Source organism: Pinus tabuliformis, chromosome 7, assembly GCF_031772625.1.
Source record: "Pinus tabuliformis cultivar Carrire ecotype Pingquan chromosome 7, CPIR1, whole genome shotgun sequence".
In the NCBI taxonomy this organism is placed as follows: Eukaryota; Viridiplantae; Streptophyta; class Pinopsida; order Pinales; family Pinaceae; genus Pinus; species Pinus tabuliformis.
In genome coordinates this window covers 2076814919-2076842003 of record NC_142293.1, presented here as the reverse complement: position 1 = coordinate 2076842003, position 27085 = coordinate 2076814919, and the positions used below count along the sequence as shown (strand labels likewise).

General features: G+C 37.9%; 2 protein-coding genes across 2 annotated transcripts; both read right to left on the bottom strand.

The window, feature by feature from the left end:
- Positions 1–4216: 4216 nt before the first annotated feature.
- Positions 4217–5427, bottom strand: LOC149256849 (putative LRR receptor-like serine/threonine-protein kinase At5g48740). Its single transcript, XM_089455483.1, has 5 exons — positions 5394–5427; positions 5235–5303; positions 4909–5098; positions 4680–4812; positions 4217–4558 (listed from the first exon to the last, which is right to left on the bottom strand). Exons 1-5 carry the CDS (start codon positions 5425–5427, stop codon positions 4217–4219), a joined length of 768 nt encoding a protein of 255 aa, XP_089311609.1.
- Positions 5428–8631: 3204 nt separating this feature from the next.
- LOC149256848 (putative LRR receptor-like serine/threonine-protein kinase At5g48740) lies at positions 8632–19006 on the bottom strand. Its single transcript, XM_089455482.1, has 8 exons — positions 18916–19006; positions 10718–11261; positions 10442–10530; positions 10036–10392; positions 9821–9950; positions 9640–9711; positions 8854–8919; positions 8632–8704 (listed from the first exon to the last, which is right to left on the bottom strand). Exons 1-8 carry the CDS (start codon positions 19004–19006, stop codon positions 8632–8634), a joined length of 1422 nt encoding a protein of 473 aa, XP_089311608.1.
- Positions 19007–27085: the final 8079 nt, after the last annotated feature.

Here is a 27085-nt window from a genome sequence, read left to right as displayed (position 1 = left end):
TTATTATTGTAAAAAATATGGGCATTATGTCAATTAATGTAGGAAGAAGCAGCATGATATGAGCAATAGATCTAGTGCAAATTTCACTAGAGAAAATATCAGCCAATATAATTTTTGTTAGCTTGTAATATCGCTGAAACAAAGAGTGATGATATATGGTTTCTAGACGTCGGTTGCAGTAACCATATGACAAGAAACATAGCCCTATTTTCTAAGTTAGATCATAATGTGAAGTCACAAGTCACACTTGGGACTGATAGTAATGTTTTTGTTATGGGAAAATGAGAGGTAAAAATCTTTACAAAGAAAGGTGAAAAGAAAACCATGGCAGATGTCTATTATGTTCCTGAAATGAAGTGTAACCTCTTAAGTATTGGACAACTTGTTCAAAAGGGTTACAATGTTTTCTTTGAGAATGATGTATGCACCATCATGGATAGAAAACCCAGCGAACGATGTATTGCTGAAGTGAAGATGACAAGGAACAGGAGGTTCTCTCTCAGGATAAAAGTTGATTTAAAAGATAGAGTTGAAATTGCAGCAGTTACACAAAAGGCTTTCCAAAGTGAACCAAAGGATGAAAATTTGTTGTGGCACTTGAGATTTGAACATCTCAATTTTGGAGGTCTTAACTTGTTGAGTAGAAAAGGAATGGTAAGAGGATTACCATTGATAGAGAAACTAGACAGCCTTTGTGAAGGATGTATCTTGGGAAAACAACACAGAGAAAGTTTTCCATCAGGGAAAAGCATAAGGGCAAAAGCACCCTTAGAGATTGTCCACTCAGATTTATGTGGACCGATGCAAACTCCATCACTTGCAGGCAGCCACTATATTTTAGCATTCATTGATGATTTTACTAGAAAAACTTGGGTTTATTTTATGAAGAACAAAAGTGAAGTGTTTGAAAAATTTCGGAATTTCAAGGCACTTGTAGAAAACCAAAGCGGGCTGCATATCAAAGTTCTAAGAACTGATAGAGGAGGTGAGTATATCTCCAAAGAATTTCTACGTTTTTGTAGAGACAATGGAATTCATAAACAGTTTCCCATTAGGTACACTCCACAGCAAAATGGAGTTGCCGAAAGGAAGAATAGGACAATCATGGATATGGCGAGGAGCATGTTAAAGGCAAAACATTTGCCAAATGATTATTGGGCTGAAGCTGTACATTGTGCAACGCATATTCTGAATAGATGTCCTACAAAAGCAGTCATGAACAGAGTGTTGGAAGAAACATGGAGTGGGACAAAGCAAGGAGTCACCCACATGAAAGTTTTTAGATGTGTGGCTTATGCACACATTCCAGATCAGCTAAGGAAGAAGTTGGACAGCAAAGGGGAAAAATGTATATTCATTGGATACAATGAGGAATCCAAAGCTTACAGGTTGTATAACCCATCCACCAAGAAGTTTTTTGTGAGCAGAGATGTTCAGTTCATTGAGGAGGAAGCTTGGGATGGAAGCATAGAGAAAACAGTGAATGTTAAAAACTGTATGTCTCATGATGAAGATGATGAGGAGATGGCTGAAATACATCCCCAAACAACAGCACCAATACAAGGGACACCCTTGAGGAGAAATGAAAGTGCTTCTCCAAGCAAACCACAAGGAGGAAATTCAAGTGCATCTTCAAGCACTTGTACACCAAATGAAAGAAGTAAGAAGTTCAGAAATATAAGTGATATTTATGAGCAAGAGGCAACAAATGAAGGTATGAATTCTTTGTTTGCTTTATATTGTTATGCTGATGATCCTGTTCATTTTGAAGAAGTAATTAAGAACAAGAAATGGATAGAAGCTAGATGAGGAGATCAATGCCATAGAAAGAAACAAGACATGGGATTTGGTTGAACTACCAAAAGGAAAAGAAGTCATTGGAGTTAAATGGGTCTACAAGACCAAGAGTAATGCTGAAGGCAAGATAGAAAGACACAAGGCAAGGCTTGTTGTTAAAGGATATAAGCAGCAGTATGGGAGAGACTATGAGAAAACTTTCGCACCGATTGCTAGAATGGAAAACATGAGAGAAGTGTTGTCCATAGCAGCACAAAACAAGTGGAAAGTTTACCAAATGGACGTGAAGTCAGCATTCCTAAATGGAGTGTTAATGGAAGAGGTTTACATTGAACAACCTCTAGGCTATGAAAAGAAAGGCCAAGAGCACAAAGTGTGCAGATTGAAGAAAGTTCTTTATGGGCTGAAGCAAGCACCAAGAGCGTGGTACAGTAGGACAAATTCCTATCTACTGGAAAATGGATTTGAAAAATGTGAGGGAGAACCCACCCTCAACATCAAAGAAAATGATGGTAAATTACTAATTGTTGTGTTATATGTTGATGATGTTATCTTCACATTAATGATGAATACCTCATTGAAAATTTCAAAGCAGTCATGAAAGAGGAATTTGAAATGACTGACATGGGTTTGCTGAGATACTTCTTAGGAATAGAAGTAGATCAAAATGAAAATGGGATTTTTATCTCATAAGCAAAATATGTTAATGAAGTGTTGGAAAGATTTAACATGCAGGACAGCAAGGCAGCAATCACTACCACAGTGATGGGATGAAAACTCAGCAAAGAGGACAGCAGCAAGGATTTTGATCCTAGTTTGTACAAGAGCATAGTTGGCAGCCTCATGTATTTGACTGCAACTAGGCCAGACATAATGCATGTTGTTAGTTTAATTTCCAGATTCATGGAGAGGCCAAAAGAAGCACATTGGCATGCAACAAAAAGAATTCCGAGGTATGTTAAGGGTATTAAAAGATTTGGCATTTTATATACTGCTTCAGAATGTTCAGATTTAATTGGATACACTGATAGTGATTGGGCTGGAAGTGTAGATGATCGGAAAAGCACATCCGGTTATGTTTTTCACATGGGTTCAGGAGCTATTTTATGGGCTTCTAAAAAACAGCCTATTGTAGCGTTGTCTACAGCAGAGGCTAAATATGTGGGAGCTACAGTAGCAGCATGTCAAGCAGTTTGGATGAGAAGGATGTTAAGGAACTTATGCCAAGAGCAAACAAAAGGAACTGTGTTTTTTTGTGACAATAGCTCAGCTATAGCATTTTCTAAGAATGTTGTGTTTCATAAAAGAACGAAATACATTGACACAAGGTTTCATTACATCAAAGAGTTGGTAAACAATGGAAAAATTGTATTAAAACATTGCAGGACTGAAGCTGACCAAACCATTGGGCCAGAAAAGTTTTGAATTTTTAAGGAAATGTCTGGGTATGACTGATAACCCAACAGTTGAAATTAAAGGGGAGTGTTGAAATATAATTTCCACTGCCGTGTAGGGACAGCGACAGCAGCGCAGTTTTGAAAACTGCCAGTACCATTCCCCGCACCGTTTTTGCTGATTAGCGGTATTTTTCGAAGGGGCTTCGATCAGTGCGATATGCCGACACATGGCCATGACACTATTCCAAAACAGCGCATTCCCCAGCGACTAAAGTTCGTGCGATTGGAGGCTTCGGGGGATTGGTCCGATCAGATCAACGGTCATGGCAGCAAGGTACATGGTTCTTGGTTATCATGCTGACCTCCGTGCAATTGACGACCTCCGTGCAATTGACATGAAGTTTTTTGTTGACTGCCAATTTTTTGTCAGCAAGTGTAAAAGTGGAGTAGCACAAATGTAATTCTTTTTTGTAATACCCAGCATAGCGTATGAAGAAGTGAAAAAGGGGGATTTCGTTTTACAGGAGTTTGAGCACATGGAATGCGGAGTAGTGTAAAGAAAATTTTATCCGTTGAATGTAAAATGGGAATGTAAGAGATTTTTACAACAAGTAAATGTAAGTTTTATTTTTATACATAGAAGTGTAAAAATAATTTTTTGGAGGTGAAATATAGTAATTTGTTTTGTGGAAGTTCTTGGAAAATACCTCTCAAAGAGGAAAAATTTATAACAAACAGTTATTTTTAATGAATACAAGTGTTATTTGAGCATGTGTAAATCTCTATCTTCACCAAACAAATTTTTGATTCTGTGGTTAAAACAGAGCATTATTTCTCTGTTCATTTTTTTGTTTGAAATTATCAGAAATTTCCAACCCACTGTCCAAAAATGTATTGTATGCGGAAAGTCAAGATCCATGACATAGGTACTATCTGTTATTATATTAATACAGAAGAAGAAAAAAACAGAAAATAGTTTTAGTGTTCTGTTCGGCCCTCTCATTCTATCCGTCTCTGCGAAGTTATCTTCCTACATTTGGCATGTTGCAGCTGTTATCAGTCCACTCCATTCCTTCGCGTTTACTTGAATTCGCCTCTCCACTCGATACATCCCCATTTTGGATGCCAATCTCTTCTGCAATCGAAATACAATCCTTGCCCTCCTCAACTTTGAGAGCCTCTTCGAGTTCCGCCACTACCTCACTCATAGTCGGCCTACATGACGGTAAAGCCTGAACACATCTCATCGCTATTTTGGCAACATTGCTCACAGATTTGATGTCGTAACCTCCACACAACCTTTTGTCTATCACATCTATTATCTTGCCACCATTTTCATCGGTCTCTAGTAGATACGGTGTCACCTGTAAATATGTCACGCCAATACTTATTGTTAGTCTCTAGCAGAAGACGCACTACTAAATATTCTGCTCTCAGTGTTGTTAAATATTTATATTTTGGATGATTGATAATAAAGTTCCTTACCCATCGAACAATGTTTAGTTCTTCTTCAGGTAAATTTGTATCTATGGGTGCCCTACCGCATAATATCTCTAGCAACACCACTCCAAAGCTATACACATCACTCTTCTCCGTCAACATTTGAGTGTTGAAATACCTGTGAAAGTTTGTCACCAACAAAAATTAACAAATACAGTACCATTGCCTCTACTCATAATAAAAAATATTGTTGCAAAGAGAGTAAGTTACATACTCTGGATCCAGATATCCGAATGTTCCTTTCACTACAGTGGTAACATGAGTAGCCTCCCCATCAATTGTCATCTTTGAAAGACCGAAATCGGCCAATTTTCCATTCAAATTGCTGTCCAAAAGGATGTTGGCCGTCTTGACGTCCCTGTGAATTATCTTCGGGTTGCAACCCACGTGCAAGTATTCCAGGCCTTTGCATAGAAATCCAATTAGATATACTGTTACTTATTGATTTAATCCTATTTTACCGTAATTAATACTGAAAACAATGAGCGTTTAGATCATACATGTCTACTGTACATCAAAATAATTAAAAGAAACAGTTACCCTGCGCTGCATCTAAAGCTATTTTGAGACTTCTTTTCCAATCTAAATCCGAATTTTCTGCACGGCGACCTGGACAAGAAAACAGGGACCAAGAACTTGTCGTTACCCTTGCCTATCCTATCGACTGCAAGAAACATATTTTCCAGCAAAATAATTTACCGTGAAGGTGGTCTCTTAGGGAACCTCCTGACATGTGCTCGTAGATCAGCATAACTCCTTTGGTTTCATTACAGTATCCCAATAAGGATACTAGGTTCCTGTGATTGATTTTAGAAAGAAGACCAACCTGTTGATGATGAGATGCATATTTAATAGTTAGGGTGCAGCCAAAACTGAGATTCCTAGAATGGACACAAATTGAACCTTATTATATCTGAGAATGAGAATGAATGACCTCATTCAAGAACTCGTGAATCCCTTGTCGAGAAAACATTGAAAGCACTTTCACTGCTATAGCTTTTCCGTCTGGCAATTCACCAAAGAACACCGATCCAAATCCACCTCGTCCAATCTCCTCACTAAAGTTTTTTGTGGCAACATTTATTTCATGTAGAGTGAAGGCACGGGAGTTTGTCGGATTTGGCACCACAATCATTGAGTATTCTGCAAAATCATCCACATGTACAGATCATTTTCCATTTATTATAAGGAAAGGATTTTCATGAAGGGTAATAAAAATATTATAGAAATTCTAATATTGACCTTGGTTTAGAAAAGGGTTTGTTTCTTTTTCAACCCCACTCCTTCCAATGGCTCCATTTCCCCATAATTTTTTGCGCTGCACAACAATACCCGCTGTCAATGCTAAAGCAATGATTCCGCTGAGTGTTATTCCGAGGACAACCTTCAGTTTACTCCGCCGACTGTTATTCGGCTGAGAAATTGAGTGGTTACTCCGCTGACTATTATTCGGCTGAGAATTTGAGTGGTGTGGAAAGCATTTCCTCTTAGTCATACGTAGGTAGGGGTTTCCTGAGTAACTGCAACACATCGGACGGATATTTTCCATTAATTAACATATGGGGCCAAATGTTTAGTGTGGAAAACAAAATAAATTCTGAACCTCAAAATCTTAACTTGGCGGTGTGTAGAAAAATAAGAAATATAAAACAGTATCCTATTACTTCAATTTTAACGAACAATTGACCAGAAGTCGCTCAGGGATTTCACCGCTGAATTCATTGTTTGCTATATTCCTGCATTAAAATAGGACGAGAATATTTAGCGCAAGAAACAGAGAAGCTGTTGTTTCTCTTTTTTAAATATCTGCAAAATAATCCAAATAAAAGAAACACCGTAAGTAATAGTGCCTGCAAAATGGTTAAAGTGATTCTATTTGGCATTGGTCCTCTAAAATGATTCTTGTTTAAACATAAATAATGTTCTCTTGGAAATTTTAATGAGAAAGATTCATATAACAAAATTATATATATATAAAAGAGAGATTTATATGATTTAGGAAAAAAGTTATATTTTTAATTAATTTTTTATCATCAAGTTTTTAGGGGCAAGTGAGATATGTAGGCGGGGTTTAGGTAAAAGTTTTCCACAATTTTTAGGAAATTTGAGGGATGTTGCGGTCTTAAAAATTTATAATTATAAATATAAAAATATTTGATATATCATTGATATTTTAATATTTATAATGTAATTGTCTTTATCATTATATAATATATAATACTTACATCGTGAAAAATAAATGATAAATCTATGAATTACTTAACTGGAGTTTGAAACAAATTTAAAACTAAAAGCATGATATCATATAGTCATACATCATATATGTAATTTTGTAGCTGTTCAATATAACTATTAACAATGTACAATGAAAATAAATGTTTAAAGTTTAAACCATATTGAAGTTCCAACTATGAACACTAAATATTGAAATGAAAGTCATGTGCAATACAGAATTTTATAGAGCCAAGACTCAAGTTTAATATATCATATAAAATTCAAAATAAACTGAAGTATGAAACAGAAAAATAAATATGTTAATAACATAAGAACATATCAAATGATAAATCATAAATGAACATAATTTCTCAAGGTAGTCTCTACATCTAGCTACTCCATGAATAAATTGAGATCAACCATGTTACCATGAATCATAATCACTTGCATGCTCAAACATGCTAAGTGGCACACCAACCAACTCCATCTGTGTCTCATCAAGTCTCTCCTCCATGTCTACTTGTGCATCATCCTCTCGATCAACATCTCATCGTCCCATTCATAAAAATTAAGATTTTTTTTGTTTCATTAAAAAAAAATTGTGTTTTTTTGTCTAGGAAACGACCCCTCACGGAAATGACCCCATTTGAAAAATTCGACCTCGAAAATTGAAGAAATGCCCTCTTACAAGTTTCCTGGGATACCTTACTTTTAAAAAAATAGAAAACCACTTAATAGTCCCCAAACCCTTGGAACTTGAGAGAGCTAAAAAAAACTCAACCCTACTTAAAGACACAACCCAAAAATAGAAAACCACTTAATAGTCCCCAAACCCTTGGAACTTGAGAGAGCTAAAAAAAACTCAACCCTACTTAAAGACACAACCCCTGTTTTTTAATTAATTTAATAAAAAATTATATAAATTATTAAGATTTTTAAACTTATTTAATTTTTTTATTTTAAATTACTAAACTTATTCATTAAATTAAGCAATTCTATTTAATTTATAATTTATTTTAATTTTTTCTCATTATTTTTCTTTTCACAATTATATTGATATACATTTTTCTACTCCATACACTTATAATAATAAATATAAAACATTTTTTTCTCATTAATTTTCTTTTCACAACTATATTGATATACATTTTTCAACTCAATACAGTTCAATAAATATAAATGTAAGTGTGCTAATTTTAAAAATATTTCCTAACTTCTCGTTTTGCTCAAATATGGAAAACCACCATCTCCCTTGCCCGCCCTCAAAGGTGGGCACGGGTCTGCACCAGATGACAGTGTAGCAATTTTCACAACTCATTTTTCATATTCATTCTCTCTCCACCATAGAAGAATGCCACATATTTGTGAAGATCTTCGTGAGAAAAAATATATTTTATTTATGAAGTTAAAGATAGTTTATGGGATAGATTGTTTTTCCAGTTAGTTGATATATTTGGTCTTTTTCCAATAAAACTTTACAGTAAACATTCCTAGCTTCTCCACAAGCTTAATAAATTATCCCAAAAACTAGCTACCAAAATATTTACATAAATCTCAATATTATCTTTATATAAAATTTAACTAAATATTAAACTATTTAAATATTATAACTGAAATAACACTAAAATTAATAATGATATTCACAATATCCTCTATCAACCATTAAAACTTAATAATTATTTCTATTTAAATTTAAATAAAATTAAATAGAAAAGAGGTAGGCCTACAGTTCTTGAAGAGATGTTAGACCAGATAGCCACTGCAGAGTACCATTCAAGTTATTGTTTTGCAAATATCTGCACAATAACCAAAGTAGATTTTAATTTTACGAATATCATGTATAGCCACAAAAAGAACCCACCGAAGCGGATTTTAGTTTTACGAATATCATGTATAGCAACCAAAGGAACCCTCCGAATAAAAGTTGTGTTGGAAAGGAACTTACAATCGCTCCAAGTCGTGTAAACTGGCATTTGGCATTGGTCCAGTGAACTGATTATGGTCGAGTGACCTTTTCATCACAAATACTTAATTTGTGTTAAATGTTGCACAAGATTGATTATTCCAGAACATTGTGAACACATTTTAAATGATTCTATTCAACTTTGAAAAAATCTTAAAAACTTTAAATTGAAAAAGACAAAAGGAAGAAAAAAAGAAAGAAATGAAAATTTTGTTGGGAAAAACTTACAGTCTTTCCATTCCCCCAAAATTGGTGAGATTTGGCATTGGCCCAGTTAACTGATTATGGTGAAGTGACCTGCTAATTCCAACACAAAATGACAAATGCTGCATAGATGATTCTTGGCAGCTAAAATATTCAAATGAATGGATAGAAGCTGCACAGATATTGTTGTTTGATATAATATTTAAATTTAAATTATTTCGAATTATTTCAGTGTAATTTTTTGAAATTTTTTTGGTTTAATTTCCCTAAAATTCAATAGAAATTTATTTAAATCACATGTTTGATGGGTAACTCTGCACAATCTAAATAACTCGAAAATTTTTCAAATACTAAATTCATATATACAATCAAATCCATATATATAATTAAAAACTAATTTAAATAACATAAATTAAAATTTCACCTTGTATTCACTCTACAACTTCTCATTCGAAAGACTTCTGGGAAAAACCACTCTAGGTTACCAAAAAATATGTCTAGACTCTAAACTTCCCGACGTTACACAAAATGAAGAAAAAAAATAAAAAATCTAATTTTGCTTACAGATTCATTAATGTATTCAACTGCTCAATATCGATAGGCACCGATCCTGTAAGATTCCTTCCCGCCAAATCTCTGGCAACAACAGTATCATCGTGGCATGTTACCATTTTTCCTATATGCATGGCTCATGATTTCACGATTTTAGCGGTAAACACATGTGTAATCGAAAAATTTAACTTACATTTCAAAAATTGTTACTCCGTCGAAGCTGCTACCACAGCCAATTCCGTGCCAGGGTACCAAATAGCAAGGATCAGGAGAAATCCAATCTTTTATGTCAAATCTACTTTTGATAGCGTTAAGAGCGTCAACTGCACTTTGAGAACTTCGTTAGCCATCGATTATAAATAATATCGGTAATTTACTTATAAGAAATTTATTGGATGCAAGTCTTACTGTCGTCCTGAAATGTTGCCACGTCCGACGAAACTACCTCGTAATACTCAAATGCATTGATTATAGGAAGGGTGGAATCATGGCCCTCAAGCAGTTTAAAAAAAGTTGGTGAACTATTTGATTGGATTCTAATCTCTTGAGTGGAATAATTTCCTACCAAAGTAATGTTTTCTTGCATTGATTCACCGTCTATGACGACTGAAAAAGATCTCGCTTTAGACATATTCAACGGCTCGATCTCTGCAAAATAGAAAAACAGTAATGTGTGTTTCCCATATTGTTGCGGTAATGGTAGCGGTTGTTGCAATGAAAAGATGTCCGAGCTGTTTACGACACACGCAGTTTGCAAGACAGCGGCTGGAGGATGGTTTTCGGTATTGGTTGTTGAAATAGGCTTTGTTTGAACTTATCTTCTGTAAATAAGATGCATAGACAGCATCATAGTCTATTCCGGCTGAGGGTGTCCAGATGCGGTCGAATTTGTCGTGAGGATACCTGCTAATTAATCAACCACAAAAAGCTATACATGTAAAGATTGCAACTGCTCAACCGGAATGTATCAAAACTAGTTCAAATATCAATAAGTCTCATTGCAGGTGGAAGTGCGAGATTTAAATTTAATATGGTTTAATTCTTCTGGCTTGATTTCCACGGGTAAATATAAAAAGCTCAAAATGCTCACCTCACCGTCGAATTTCCACCAACATCATTTCTTCCTGACGCAAACAAGATTGTTCCTGACCGAGCGTCTTTATACATGCCATGTTGGAGCCTCCTGATCTCGATAGCAGAGATAAAGGGATCATCAGTCTCGGAGGTTCTGACAAGGCAAATGTACAACTTTCTGCCTTTAGTAACCAATATATATTCGTAAACACTTGCATCACTCAGAGCTACTGTTACGTCTCGCGAAGCCAGCATATCCACTGTCTCAATAGAGAAAGTGAAGTTATATAAGGAGCGATTATATCCTCTGAAATTTCCTATGGCGAACCATAATCTCAAGAGGTGAGGCACATCAGGGGCGACTGGTAACTGATAGCAAGACTTGTTAAGAGGCTTTGGGAAATAACGCATCGTATGCAAGTAAGAACCAGAGGCTTGTTCACTGGCGTCCCCTATGTCTGCTGACTCACCGACGTCTATGTAATGAGCATCAGTTACCCATGTTATATTGTTTTCCGCCGTGGCATTCGTTTTGCCTCCACAACTGATACTCAGAAATCCTGCACACCACCAAAAGGAGTAATGAACAAACCAACCTCTTGCTGACCAAATATGAAAAAATGTGTTCGTTGAACATTATAGGAACAGTATATGCCTCCTTCGTATGCAGCATTCAGAGGATGTGATGCACCTTTTATTGAGGTGCCCAATTTCTACAGAAGTATGGAACAGTCTTACATGCCTTGGAGATTGAGGTGGATTGGAATAATGATTCACAGGAGAAATGTCTGAAACTTTGCTTTGAGACACATAATGAGTTATGTACATTATCTTCTTTTTATATTATAGAGGGCATTTAGCATTGTAGGAATCTTAAGATATTTGAACATATAAGGGTGGATGTAAGTACTACAATGTTGGGGGTTGTGGTTTACTTCTTAGAAATTAGCTCCAAGAAAACTGTTCAGAAACCGAGGAAGATTAAAAGAGAGGATGTGTGGCAAAAGTTTCTGGTTGGTTTTTTCGATAGTGCCTGTTTTAATAGACAATGCGGTTGTGGCGTTTTCATAGTCACTGAGCCTGGCTGCTATTATCATTTCTGGTGGGGGGAAGGATGAGAGGTACCAACAACAAGACGGAAATCATTGCATAATGGGGAGTTCTCTTCACTGCAAATTGGTTCAACATCAAAGATTTTCAAGTTTCTCAAAATTCTAAAAAAATCCATTAATTGGGTCAAGGGCTCTCCCGATTCCACCCTCCCTTCTTGGCAAATTGGATGAAGCTCGCAGAGTGGTGCGAGCCTTGAAATGCTGCCAGAAACCGGTCAGCTAATCCGACGGAAAGCTCTCGCGTTGATTTCAAGCAAAGGTACTTTTCCGATGTTTGAACCCGAGAAATTTTGGTGATGACACGTGGTTCACCCCTGACGTAACGCAACGTAAGAATCTCAGGTGATAAAGTTCAGCACTTGTTGGTCTTCCGATATTGCCCTCCACCGTCGGATGTGCTCCACTTTCTTCAACCGTTGATTGGCCAAACCTGCATACGAACATACATTAATGCTATTGCGTGGAGTAAATCTAAGTTTTGTTGACCATACGTTTAATTAATGAAATGTCATAGTGGTAGGTAGTATATTGAAGTTTTCATATATTGCACGTAAATGTTTTTAATCGGAGGTATGGGCGCATATGCTCATTAACTAAGTATTGTAAGGGATATGGGTACGTAATTTTTTTTTATGTTTTTTTATGCGTTGACCATTTTTGAGTAATGGTATGTAAAAAGATCATAGACACAGTTAAAAAAACAGATGAACTAGCCAAGGAGAAATATGCTCGTGGGTTGTAATGGTGGTGGTGTTGATTTTGTAAAACAGAGGTGTAAAAGAAAAAAAAACCATAAAGGAAATGGTGGAGCGAGTTTTTGTAACTCTGTAAGTTTTTTTTACAGCAGTATGTAAAATTGTTTTACACGAGTAAATGTGAATGGAGGTTTACACCAGTAAATGTTATTGGGAATTTTCCAGCAGTGTAAATTCTCATATGAAGACAGAGTGAAAGTTTTTTTTGTTTTAATGAATAGAAATCTTTTATGGTAAAATACTCTGTCTCTCAGTAAATTTTTTTTAAGTCTTCTGTGCACAAAAGATCCTGGAGAAAAGTAAAAACAGAGCATTGCCTCTGTGTGTTTGAATATTGGTTTTTGGTATTTTCTCCATGCAAAAAATACCCAACAGTGGTATCAGAGCAGGCTTAGGCTCTTGAAGGTGTTCAAGAAGCTGAAGGGAGAAGGTTGCTGCTGCAGCAAAACTTCTCAGGCAGACAGAAGACTCAGACATCAAAGGATTCAGGTACTTCAAAGTTTTTTTTGTGTTGCTGAAGAAGCAGTGATTTGTTTTAAATACACAGTCAAGGAATGGCCAGCACAAGCACTGGTATGGGTTTGTTTAACACCCAGCTCCCACAGTTTAATGGGAAGAACTATGACTACTGGTCAATAACTATGAGAGCCCTGTTTGCCTCTCAAGATTTATGGGAGATAGTTGAAGATGGTTTTGAGGAAGTAGCAGATGAAAATGAGTTCAATGCACTAACTCAGGGAGAGAAGGATCAGCTGAAGAGCAATAGGAAGAAGGATGCAAAGGCCATTTTATTGTTGCATCTAGCAGTAGACCAGAGTATATTTCCAAGGATAGCAGCAGCTAAAACATCAAATGAAGCATGGCAAACCCTTAAGACAACCTATCAAGGCATGGAGAGAGTGAAGACAGCAAAACTACAATTACTGAGAAAGGATTTTGAGAACTTGAACATGAAGGAGTCAGATAACATTGACTCATTCTTCACTCATGTGATTGGTGTAATCACACAAATGAGAACTCATGGAGAAACCATTGAAGATACAAGGATTGTGGAGAAAATATTGAGGGTCTTACCCTCAAGGTTCGATGCCATAGTCACCACCATTGAAGAGACAAAGGATCTCTCAAACTATTCAGTTGATGAGCTACATGCATCACTGATAACACATGAACAGAGGTTGAGTAGGAATGAAAACTCATCTCTTGAGCAAGCCTTCAAGACCCAGATGTCCTTTGGAAGAGGCAGAGGTCAAGGCAGAGGAAACACAAGAGGAAGAGGGAGAAGCCAGAATAGAGGTGGAAGGAACAACTCATCAAATGCACAAGGAAGAGGCAACAATCCAAATCAGAACCAAGGCCAAGGCAGCAGCCAACAAGGAGGACAACATCATGCTCAAGGACAAAGGTATGATAAATCTAATGTTCAATGCTATTATTGCAAAAAGTATGGACATTATGCTAGTGATTGTAGAAAGAAACAGCATGATATGAACAACAGACAAAATGCAAATGTTACAAGAGAAAACAGCAGCCAAGAAAATGTCCTGTTAGCTTTTAACATGGCTGAAACACATAGTGAGGACATATGGTTTTTAGACTCAGGTTGCAGCAACCATATGACCGGAAACATAGCCTTCTTTTCTGCCCTAGATAAAAATGTGAAATCAGAAGTCACACTAGGAACTGATAGTAAAGTGTCTGTTATGGGAAGAGGAGAAATAAAAATACTTTCAAAGCAAGGAGAAAGGAAAACCATAGCAGATGTATACTATGTCCCCGGAATGAGATGTAATCTCTTGAGTATTGGACAGCTTGTCCATAAGGGGTACAATGTTTTCTTTAAAAATGATGTGTGCACCATCATGGATATACCACCCAGCAAAAGATGCATTGCTGAAGTGAAGATGACAAGGAACAGGATGTTCCCTCTCCGGATCAGGGCAGACATGAAGAACAAAAGGGAAATGGCAGCAGTCACCCAAGAGGCCTTCCAGAGCGTGCCAAAGGATGAGAACTGGTTATGGCACTTGAGATTTGGGCATCTCAATTTTGGAGGCCTAAACTTATTGAGCAGAAAAGGAATGGTAAAGGGATTACCATTGATAGAGAAACCGGACAGCCTATGTGAAGGCTGCATTTTGGGAAAACAACACAGAGAAAGTTTTCCATCAGGGAAGAGCATAAGGGCAAAGACACCCTTAGAGATTATCCACTCAGATTTGTGTGGACCAATGCAAGCTCCATCATTAGCTGGCAGCCTATATTTCTTGACATTCATTGATGATTTTACTAGAAAGACTTGGATATATTTTCTCAAAAACAAAAGTGAAGTGTTTGAGAAATTCCAAAACTTTAAGGCATTTGTGGAGAACCAAAGCGGGTTGCATATAAAAGTTTTGAGAACTGATAGAGGAGGTGAGTATATCTCCAAGGAATTCCTAAGATTTTGTAGAGAAAATGGAATTCATAAACAATTCACAGCAAGGTACACTCCGCAGCAAAATGGAGTTGCTGAAAGGAAGAACAGGACCATCATGGATATGGCAAGGAGCATGCTGAAGGCAAAGCATTTGCCAAATGAGTATTGGGCTGAAGCTGTACATTGTGCAGTTTATATATTGAACAGGTGTCCTACAAAAGCAGTCATGAACAAAGTGCCAGAAGAGGCATGGAGTGGGAGAAAGCAAGGAGTCACCCACATGAGAGTTTTTGGATGTGTGGCCTATGCACACATTCCAGATCAGCTAAGGAGGAAGTTGGACAACAAAGGGGAGAAATGCATCTTCATTGGATGCAGTGATGAATCCAAAGCCTACAGGTTGTACATTCCATCTACCAAGAAGTTCTTTGTCAGCAGGGATGTTCAATTCATTGAAGAGGAAGCTTGGGATGGAAGCATAGAGAAAACAGTGAATGTTAAAAATTGTTTGTCTCATGATGAAGATGATGAGGAGGTGGTTGAGATACATCCCCAAACAGCAGCGCCAACACAAGGACAACAAGGGACACCATTGAGGACAACACAAGGACAACAAGGTACACCATTGAGGATCAATGAGAGTGCTTCTCCAAGCACACCACAAGGAGGAAATTCAAGTGCATCCTCAAGCACTTGCACACCAAGTGAACGAGGTAAGAAGTTTAGAAATCTAAGTGAAATTTATGATGAAGGAATGAATTCCTTATTTGCCTTGTATTGTCATGTTGATGATCCCATTCATTTCGAGGATGCAATCAAAGATAGGAAATGGATAGAAGCTATGGATGAGGAGATGAATGCCATAGAGAGAAACAAAACATGGGATTTGGTTGAGCTACCGAAAGGCAAAGAAGTCATTGGTGTGAAATGGGTCTACAAGACCAAGAGCAATGCTGAAGGCAAGATTGAAAGGCATAAGGCAAGGCTGGTTGTCAAAGGGTACAAGCAGCAGTATGGGAGAGATTATGAGGAGACTTTCGCCCCGGTTGCAAGAATGGAAACCGTGAGAGCAGTGTTGTCCATGGCAGCACAAAACAAATGGAAAGTCTACCAAATGGATGTGAAATCAGCATTCCTAAATGGAGTGTTAATGGAAGAGGTCTATGTGGAACAGCCTCTCGGATATGAGAAGAAAGGTGAAGAGCACAAAGTGTGCAAATTGAAGAAAGCTCTTTATGGGCTGAAGCAAGCGCCAAGAGCATGGTACAGCCGGATAGATTCATATCTATTGGATAATGAATTTGACAAGTGTGAAGGAGAACCCACAGTCTACATCAAGGAAAAGGATGGTAAAATTTTGATTGTGGTCTTATATGTTGATGATGTTATTTTCACAGGTAATGATGATCAACTCATTAAGAATTTTAAATCAGTTATGAAGGATGAATTTGAAATGACTGATATGGGTTTCTTGAGATATTTCTTAGGCATAGAAGTAGAGCAAAATGAAAAAGGAATTTTTATATCTCAAGCAAGATATGTAAATCAAGTTTTGGGCAGATTTAAGATGGAAGAATGCAAGGCAGCAATCACTCCCACAGTGATGGGATTAAAGCTCAGCAGAGAGGACAGCAGCAAGGACTTTGATCCTAGCTTGTATAAAAGCATTGTGGGCAGCCTTATGTATTTAACAGCAACTAGGCCTGATTTAATGTATGCTGTTAGTTTAATTTCCAGATTCATGGAGAGGCCGAAGGAGGCACATTGGCAGGTAGCAAAGAGAATTTTGAGGTATGTCAAAGGTACCAAAATGTTTGGAATTTTGTATCATGCCTCAGAACATTCAGATTTGGTTGGATACACTGACAGTGATTGGGCTGGAAGTGTAGATGATCGGAAGAGCACTTCCGGTTATGTTTTTAATATGGGTTCAGGAGCCATTTCATGGGCTTCTAAGAAGCAGTCCATTGTAGCATTGTCTATAGCAGAGGCTGAATATGTGGCAGCTACAGCAGCAGCATGTCAGGCAATGTGGATGAGAAGAATGTTGAGAAGCTTAGGCCAAGAGCAGGCAAAAGCGACAGTGATATTTTGTGACAATAGCTCAGCTATTGCATTGTCAAAGAATTCAGTGTTTCACAAGAGAACGAAGCACATTGATACAAGGTTTCACTACATCAGAGAATTGGTGAACAATGGAGAAATTGTCCTAGAACACTGCAGGACTCAAGAACAGGTTGCGGACATCTTGACAAAGCCGCTGGATCAGAAAAGCTTTGAATTTTTGAGAAAGTGTCTCGGTATGACCAAATGCCCAGCTGTTGAAATTAAAGGGGAGTGTTGAAATCTAATTTCAACGCAGCTGCCAGAAACCGGTCAGCTAATCCGCCGGAAAGCTCTCGGGTTGATTTCAGGCAAAGGTACTTTTCCGATGTTTGAACCCGAGAAATTTTGGTGATGACACGTGGTTCACCCCTGACGTAACGCAACGTAAGAATCTCGGGTGATAAAGTTCAGCACTTGTTGGTCTTCCGATATTGCCCTCCACCGTCGGATGTGCTCCACTTTCTTCAACCGTTGATTGCCCAAACCTGCATACGAACATACATTAATGCTATTGCGTGGAGTAAATCTAAGTTTTGTTGACCATATGTTTAATTAATGAAATGCCATAGTGGTAGGTAGTATATTGAAGTTTTCATATATTGCACGTAAATGTTTTTAATCGGAGGTATGGGCGCATATGCTCATTAACTAAGTATTGTAAGGGATATGGGTACGTAATTTTTTTTTATGTTTTTTTTATGCGTTGACCATTTTTGAGTAATGGTATGTAAAAAGATCATAGACACGAGTTAAAAAAACAGATGAACGAGCCAAGGAGAAATATGCTCGTGGGTTGTAATGGTGGTGGTGTTGATTTTGTAAAACAGAGGTGTAAAAGAAAAAAAACCATGTGTGGTTTTGCACAGCAGTGCATAAAGGAAATGGTGGAGCGAGTTTTTGTAACTCTGTAAGTTTTTTTTTACAGCAGTATGTAAAATTGTTTTACACGAGTAAATGTGAATGGAGGTTTACAGCAGTAAATGTTATTGGGAATTTTCCACCAGTGTAAATTCTCATATGAAGACAGAGTGAATGTTTTTTTTGTTTTAATGAATAGAAATCTTTTATGGTAAAATACTCTGTCTCTCAGTAATTTTTTTTTAAGTCTTCTGTGCACAAAAGATCCAGGAGAAAAGTAAAAACAGAGCATTGCCTCTGTGTGTTTGAATATTGGTTTTTGGTATTTTCTCCATGCAAAAATACCCAACAGATTCCACCCTCCCTTCTTGGCAAATTGGATGAAGCTCGCAGAGTGGTGCGAGCCTTTCAGCACATCTACGGGAACAGAACACATCTACGGGAACAGAACCTTATCGCGGATATGTTTTCAAAAAGACGGGTTGATTCAGCTCGAGGAGTCATTCATTATGCTGCGTTCAATCATGATTTCAGGACTGATTCTGGCCGTACACTTGCTTCGTAGAATCTGCTCTCTTTGATTTTTCTACTTCAGTTTTTGAACCGACATTGGTCCTCTATTCCTCATTTACAGTTTCATATACACTATCTATGGTTGATCATATCTGCTGAAGAATTAGCTTTTTGATATGACAAGCTATTTTATTTTCAAGGCATATATCTGCAGTTGTTTGATATGTTTCTAGAGTTTCATATATCTACTTGGAACAGCATGATCTGATCAGAAAAACAACTATGTAACCTGTACTCTCTTTTTTATATAAAAGTTACTTTTGTTTTTCATTCTTCAAAAAAAACCAGGATATCAAACGACGATTATAAAACGGACGGTGTTAAAAAGTTAGACGAAACGGAAATACTCCAACACAACAGGTAAGAGCGCACTTAGTGTTCCATTACATACCTGGTTGGGCAGTAATGGCAGTGAATAAACGCAAGAGCACAACCACTGTGGCTATCCAACCACCCCATTTACCATAACTTAATTTGTCCATCTGTCAACCAAATGTTTGCACAGCAGAAGGATTTGGACTGATGGTTGTTTGACGTTGAAGGTTTTTATCATATGCTTTTCCGCTCGGCCTTTTCTCCCAACAGTGTTGCGATCCCTCCTGTATGAGACCTCACAAGAGCGAATGATTCCACTGAAAGGTGTCTTTTTTATAATGAAGGTGTGTTTAAGGGGAGAGGAAACTTCGCCCTTTTGTGGTTTGTGGTTTCCAATCAAAGTAAGACGCGTATTGACTTTAACTTTTCTCTTTACAGACTTGTTAATATCACGGTCTACTGTCAAATCCATTATTGGTACCCACTGAACAAAAGCATGATCCGAGTTAACCTTCATTACTTTTAGCCACTTTCATTCTGACCAGAACCTTCATTGTATCAGGATTCGATATTGAGCAGACGAGATCGGTCTGCAGTTGAAATGAGCGGACTCGGATTTAGTTGTGTAGAATTCGTCAGAAAGTCGGAGCAGATATAGTTGAACAATGGCACTTCACTGCACTGCTGGGAGAATCGAAGGCCATCCCTCCTTGATGCATTGACTTCAAATAAACAATTGGAATTTAGTTCCTTGGAAGGGCATGGTGCAACGTGAACGATTTTAGGTGCGAGTAACCATTTGCTATTTATTTATAAAAGAGTGACTTTTAATTAATTTTATAATAATTTTTTTTTGAAATTCATTAATTTTTTTTTCAAATTCATTAATACAATTTTAGTAAGATTATGATTTTTTGTTTTTATTTTGAATATATAAATGAATACAACAATTTAAAAAAAAAAAATTCTAAAATCTATATTAAACAACTTAATTCTATAATTTTTAAATATTTCTATCAAATTTAAAAAAAAAAATTGAAAAATTTGTTTTTATTATATAAATGGATTCATCACTTTAAAAAATTATTGATTATTTAGATTAGATTATGCAAAACCTAAATTTGTGATTTTAACAAATTTATGGTGGAAAAGCTCTAAATATTAAAAATAAAATATAGAAAAATAAATAAATTAAAAGATAATTAACAATAAAATTTACCACAATACACAAGATTTACTTGGAAAACCTATAATGGTAAAAACAATAGGAAAGGATTAGTAGTATTATTTAATCAACAAATGAAAATACATACATCCACTAACTTTTTACTTCTCACTCATACACTCAATTTACCATGGAGGATTCCTAACCTTTAAATAGGATTTGTTATCATACCATGGACTAATATCATGAGCCAATGCCATAGATTACCAATACCATGTCTCTAAACAATGGTAGCTCAGTTGATTCCTTTTGTAGCATACTATAGGCGTGAATATATATAATTTGGTCTCACATCTAACAATCTCCCACTTGAGACCAAATAGAAACTCGAGTGAATTTTGTTGCTATTGTTTCTACCAGCTTACTACTAGTCCTTTCCCAAGATGCCTTTCATCACATTTGTATTAGCCCAACCAAGGTTCTACAAAAATCATGATTATCTCTTGGAAAAATATTTATTAACATATCAATTGTTATCTTTATTGTGTATTTTCTCCAATTATAGTTCTCCACCATCTAGTACTTAGAAATTGAATTATATCTCAAATCAACGCACTTTCTCTTAGAATAATCTATTAGGTTTTTCGCTAACTGAATGACACTATGACTTTCAAAATGCATCGCATATTTTTATTATTTTATTCACAAATCTCCTAAGAATTCGCTGCAACCACAACAACTCTTTGCATGCTTCCATGTAAGCTATGTATTTTGTCTCTGTTATGGAGAGGGCTACCACCTTTTGCAGTCTAGACACCTAAGACACTCCTGCACTTGCAAAAGTATATAAATAACCAGTGGTGGAATAATTTCTAATGTCATAATATTTAGCGATATTTCATCTATATAAGCTTAAAGCATAACATTATTATTATTACCAAAATAGAAACAATAATGACTAGTACCCGTATGATATCTCAAAATATACTTTACCGATTTCCAATGGTTGTTTGTTTGAATTTACAATGAATCTCCTTACCAATCCCATTGCATATGCAATATCTAGTTAAGTACATACCATGGCATACATCAAGTTGTCAATTGTTGAAGCACATGGGATTTTACTCATTTCCTCCTTGTCATCAAAAGGGCACAAATCAACATTGAGTTTGAAGTGGATTATTAAGGGTGTACCAATAGGTTTGGCATCCTTCGTCTTGATCCTATTTAGCACCTTCTCAATATATATTCTGTGTGACAACCTGTTGCAGTAAAACAACAACTCCCATTTTTTGTATTTAAATCATAATAAAAATAAGGATCCTTTCTTCTAAAATCTACCTAAAAAATAAAATGAAACTGAAAAAACCCTCAAAAAAATTCAAATTCCTAAGTTTCTAGTGTTTTTATTTTTATTTTTATAAAGTTTGGTGTTATTTTGTTTTAATAATCATCTTGGAAAAGACTTTTATGTATATATTATAAGATTGAACTCATAAAACCATCGTAGTTGAGACTTACCATATATAATATATGAAATAAACACTCACATGCATTTAACTATGGCCCACTTGCCACGTAACCCCATAAGGATTACCCTAAAGGTTTCCTTAGGAGTCCCTCTTGTTTCTTCCAGGATTTTATAGCAGGAATGAAATGAACTAGTGGGTGCCCTTTCCACCCGTATTTCCTCTCTCTGCACACTTCACCTTGCCCTTTTACCTTCCACATAGCCTTGAAATAATTTCCCTGAAGGTTTCTGCGGGATCTCCTTTGGTTACTCCTAGGATTTTATTGTTATGGTGATTTAGACTCCTAAGTATCATATACCTTTATTACCCAACATCTCCTATTCACACATGAAAACACCTATTTTCCTTCACCTACCACATCACCCGAGAAACCTCACCCTAATGGTTTCTTAAAGCACTCCCTTGGTTTCTTCTAGGATGTTATTTTCAAGATGACATGGGAAACATGTTGGATGTCACATCACGAATACTATCTATTGCACCAGAAAAATCCCTCTTGCGGACAAGAGCGATCTCCCTAGATCCTTGATGGAAACTAGAAACAAGCAAGACAATTGAATTGACTCTTTCCCTAAGTTGGACTTGTTTGAATTATAAGAATTAAGGCTAATGGATGAGCCTCTTACCTATTTCATGAAATTCTCGATGAAGACACCTTGTTATGATTTGATGCAACTCTTTAATGCTTGACAAGACCTACAATCATAGACCATAAAAGGATAAAAAACATATGCGATATAATAATTCAAACAAAGCTTAACCTAATGATTAAGGAAATTTGGAATTGAATTTGCCTTAATAAAAATTATAAACAATTATAAACCATTCATCATTCCAATCAGACAAATCAATGGGAGAAAGTGTTCATTTGTATTAATCAAAGATAAAGAGGAGCCTTACAACCTTCGCCTCGATGTCATGAGGTTCCTCCCAGATGCCTTCAATCTCCTCCTTAGATGACAAGCTTTCCAATCTCAAACTAACAACATAAGTTTATCTTCTCTGAGTTTTGACCTTCTTAATCCCTCTATCCTTTAGTCATTTTATAGGCCAAGAGGAAGAAGTTTCAAATCCAAAAGAGGACGATGAAACCCCTTAATTGAGGGATTATATTTCCATGAGGAAAGGACTAAGATGCATCATCTGAGGGTTATAGTTCAAATAGTCATCACATGGAAGCTTTCAGTTGGGAAATATTCGACCAACTATGTTTCTAGAATGTACTTATTTATTCTTACTTTTTTTAATTCACATGCGCGGGTTTATAATGATAAACAAAGTGCATTACTACACTGTTCTCATAGTTAATTCTAGCAAATGTGCAGAAAAAGCTAGGAAAATCAGCGCAGGTGAAACTTAACAAGATGTGACTGTTATTTTCCCCAAATTTTGTCATATATCGCAAGATAGTTTTAGTTGTTTGAATTATAAGGGATTTCATTCAAACATGTTCACGGATGGTAAAAAGACCCATAAATTGATCAAGTGTCATGGTGACAAATTGACATGTAACAGATTGCCCCCTTAAGTGTGAAGTTTGTAGAATAAGTTTTAAAAGATTGAAGCGCTTTATCATTCCAAGGATTGGATCAGAGCCAATGGTTGGCAACCTACAAGGAACATTCAAGGATTATAATGCAAATGTATATCAATAATCATCATTGAGGTAGGCATTCACATACTCAGAGTAAAGCAAACTCAATGAACAAGCATGGTAAAACCAAAATCATATAGATAGTAGACACAGCATGGACGCAACTATTGGTTTGTAGGGGCTTGACCCAGGTTCAAAGGTGATTTAGCCAAACAAATCCCGGTACTACTGGCCCTTTCGGCAATAGTCTGCAGAGCGTGGAGCGTGGAATGGCTAGGACCACGTATGGTCCTAGCCAGTGCATTATGAATTTTCCTAGAAATTTTTCAAACTTACTATCATACAGCAGCACGAAGTCATTTACCTTGAAGTTTCGCAACTTGATATGGCGGTTGTGCCAGGCTTTTTCACCCTGCTTTTGTACCTACTGATGAAATCCAACCAAAAACCATTCCTCCTCGATTTCTTCCAATTGCACGAGCCTTCCCTCTAGAGCTTCACAGTTCGTCATCCCTGTGAGCGTTGCTATTCACAGACTAGGTACGATGTATTCCATCTGCTGATCCGGATTTAAACAGGAACGCAATAGATTACAGAGATAACCATAAATACAGAGATGCAATAACCATAAACACATATATGCAGCGGAAATAATGATTCATTTCATTAATGGAAAATACTGAATACAACCAGAAATGGAAATAAACCAGCTAGGGCGATGGTAGCTATCTCTGAGAAGAGATGTGCGGCTACATGCCTCTGAACTGTTCCGAACTGTATTACAATGAGGCTCGAAGGCCTATTTATTGTTGAGAAACAATGGAAAACCCTTCACATACCGAAACCTAACCCTAGAAGATGAAACGCCAAATTGTGGGCCCCGTTTGGGTAAATTGGTACATCAATTTCCCGGGGTCGTAACTTTGGCATACGATCTCCGTTTGACGCGTACGATAGCTCGTTAGAAAGATCTATCCGAGTACTACCACTTTGGGAGGCAACATAAAGCTTGGTCGCCCCAGAATTCCAAAAAAAACGTCGTTTAGGGCCTCAAAACGGCTCCGGAAGTTCAGGACCCGAAAAACTGCTAAAAATAGTAAACTGTGCTACAATTAAGGAAACTGAAAATGCTGAGAAAGACAATGGTGGGGGTCCAGGTGGACCTGGCAGGTGGCCACCAATATCCACCTGGATCATTCCTCCCCCCTTAGGAAGCAATGGTCCCCATTGCGTTGAGTTCCTCCATCTGCTGAACTTGTCCTGCAATCTCTGATGTGTCCAGTGATGGTGGGAAGCATGGTTGACGATGGTCCACATTGAACATTTGGTGCCAGTGAAGGAATGGAGGAATGATGTGCTCCAAAGCATTGTTCCCCATAGCCTTGTTACTGTTGTAAAGACCATGTCCGAGTGATCTGAGCTTCTGATGGGTTCTGGTAAGGCGTTCTTTCTGTCGATGCAACCAGACTTTGTTGCCCACCTGAAACTTGTGTGGTACCCATGTGGGTGAGGAGAAGTTGTTCCTGTGTTTTGTCATGACCGTATCCTTTTGCTGCTGCTGCTGCGTGGAGGAACCCTTTGTAGGAGTCATGGATGTAGCAACGATCTTCCCCTTACTTTGGGAGTGAACCAGACAGATGAATTTCCTGGTCTGTGATATGAGCTTGCTACCATTCTTGGTAGTAATCAAAGATGTGGCGGTAGGTGGGGCTACCTCCGGTATCCTGTATAATGAATTATTCAAAGAAATAATGACAGCACGAGGCCTGGACTCATACACAGCATGTCGCCTCCACAAGTATGGTTGGCCTAATAATACATCACAAACATCCAGAGGTGTAACATCACATAATACCTCGTCAGTGAAGGGCTTGATGCTGTAGGGAAGGCGGCACTGCTGGCGAACTTTCAGATCTCGTCCTTCGTGAAGCCACCCTATACTGTACGGGTGCGGGTGCGGTGTAGTCGGTAGGCCCAACTGCTTCACGACCTCTGCTGAAACCAGGTTCTTTTGGCTACCACTGTCGACAATGAATCGCAGTGGTGAACCCTTCACCCACATCTGTGAGTGGAAAAGACGCTCGCCTTCCTCTGGATTTTCGGGCTCATCTTTCTGGATCTTGGCGGTGGCAACAATGGCGCTGGGATCCGCATCAATGATCTGCTTCCCTTTGCCATTCCCTTTGTCGAGTTCTGGCTCAGGGTCGGAACATGCATCTGATTCGGAAGCCTTCAACTCCGCCACGAGCGACTGCTTGGTCCGACACTCACTTGTGTTATGAGTGGGACTCTTGTGGAACTCACACCACTTTCCTGTGTCCTTCTTCGGCTTCGTGGTGTTGTTCTTTTCTTGCGGCTTCGACGGGTTGTCTTGGGTCACCCCGCCTTGGCTTTGTCCTTTGGGCTTCGGATTTGCAGATCCAAAGTCTCGCTTCTTCTGTTTGAACTTTTGCTCGATTTTGACAGCGTATCGGTATGCTGTGCCGAGTGAGGAGATGTTCAAGAACACCATCTCTTCCTGGATGTATCTGTGCAGGCAGCCGCGGTATTTGAGTACCAGATGCAGCTCAGAATCTTTGATACCCAACTGTGTGCGAAGGGTATGAAAAATGTTTGTGAACTCTGGCACATCTTGGTCTCGTCCCTGTCGCAGTGTGGTCCATTTGATGTATTTGTCCTCATAGCTTCCGACAGGGTAGTACTGCTCCTTGATGGCATCCTGGAAGTCATTCCAAGTGGGTGCGGCTGAAAATAGTGAGCCTGTACTTTCATCCTTCTGCTCGCAGTAGGTTTCCCACCAGTCCTTGACGTGGGGGGCTGCTTTGAGAAGAGCGAAAACAATCTTTTCCCGGCTCGAAAATTCATGAACAGAAAAATAACCCTCTAGCAGATTTAACCATTTATCTACGGCATCTGCGTCTATCTGACCCTCGAATATGGGGATTTCAAAATTAACTTGTACCTTAAACGGCGTGGCGTTTCCAGAGTCGTTGTTGGAAGTCGATGCGTCGCCTCTGGGTATCCGCTGAAGGATCTGCGCAAAGCTATCCATCATCGCGTTCCTTTGCCGCTCGAGCGCTTCTTCGAGCAAGATTTTGATAGGATCTCCTGCCCCCTTGTCTTTCTTCTCATCCGCCATGGGAGGTCGTCGAGATTTGCGAGGCTGGTCTTGCAAAGGTTCGACTAGTTCAAGCCCTAACTCCTTATATCCCGACCTCGTTGGGGACATGCAAAGAAAAACAGAGAAAAAGCAGACCGCTCTGATACCACTGATCCGGATTTAAACAGGAACGCAATAGATTACAGAGATAACCATAAATACAGAGATGCAATAACCATAAACACATATATGCAGCGGAAATAATGATTCATTTCATTAATGGAAAATACTGAATACAACCAGAAATGGAAATAAACCAGCTAGGGTGATGGTAGCTATCTCTGAGAAGAGATGTGCGGCTACATGCCTCTGAACTGTTCCGAACTGTATTACAATGAGGCTCGAAGGCCTATTTTTTGTTGAGAAACAATGGAAAACCCTTCACATACCGAAACCTAACCCTAGAAGATGAAACGCCAAATTGTGGGCCCCGTTTGGGTAAATTGGTACATCAATTTCCCGGGGTCGTAACTTTGGCATACGATCTCCGTTTGACGCGTACGATAGCTCGTTAGAAAGATCTATCCGAGTACTACCACTTTGGGAGGCAACATAAGGCTTGGTCGCCCCAGAATTCCAAAAAAACGTCGTTTAGGGCCTCAAAACGGCTCCGGAAGTTCAGGACCCGAAAAACTGCTAAAAATAGTAAACTGTGCTACAATTAAGGAAACTGAAAATGCTGAGAAAGACAATGGTGGGGGTCCAGGTGGACCTGGCAGGTGGCCACCAATATCCACCTGGATCATCTGCATGACAGCTTCCATGCCATAAACTAACTGGAAAGGTGTCTATCCC

Excerpts from the sequence above, each read along its gene's own strand:
- LOC149256848 (XM_089455482.1), bottom strand. The coding sequence starts at position 19,006 with ATGGACAAATTAAGTTATGGTAAATGGGGTGGTTGGATAGCCACAGTG. Across the intron at positions 10,531-10,717 it reads GGTGGAAATTCGACGGTGAG|GTATCCTCACGACAAATTCG; the intron begins GTGAGCATTTTG and ends ATTAATTAGCAG. Across the intron at positions 8,705-8,853 it reads TTACACGACTTGGAGCGATT|ATATTTGCAAAACAATAACT; the intron begins GTAAGTTCCTTT and ends GTTATTGTGCAG.
- LOC149256849 (XM_089455483.1), bottom strand. The coding sequence starts at position 5,427 with ATGTCAGGAGGTTCCCTAAGAGACCACCTTCACG. Across the intron at positions 4,813-4,908 it reads TTCGGATATCTGGATCCAGA|GTATTTCAACACTCAAATGT; the intron begins GTATGTAACTTA and ends AAACTTTCACAG. Across the intron at positions 4,559-4,679 it reads AACTAAACATTGTTCGATGG|GTGACACCGTATCTACTAGA; the intron begins GTAAGGAACTTT and ends ACATATTTACAG.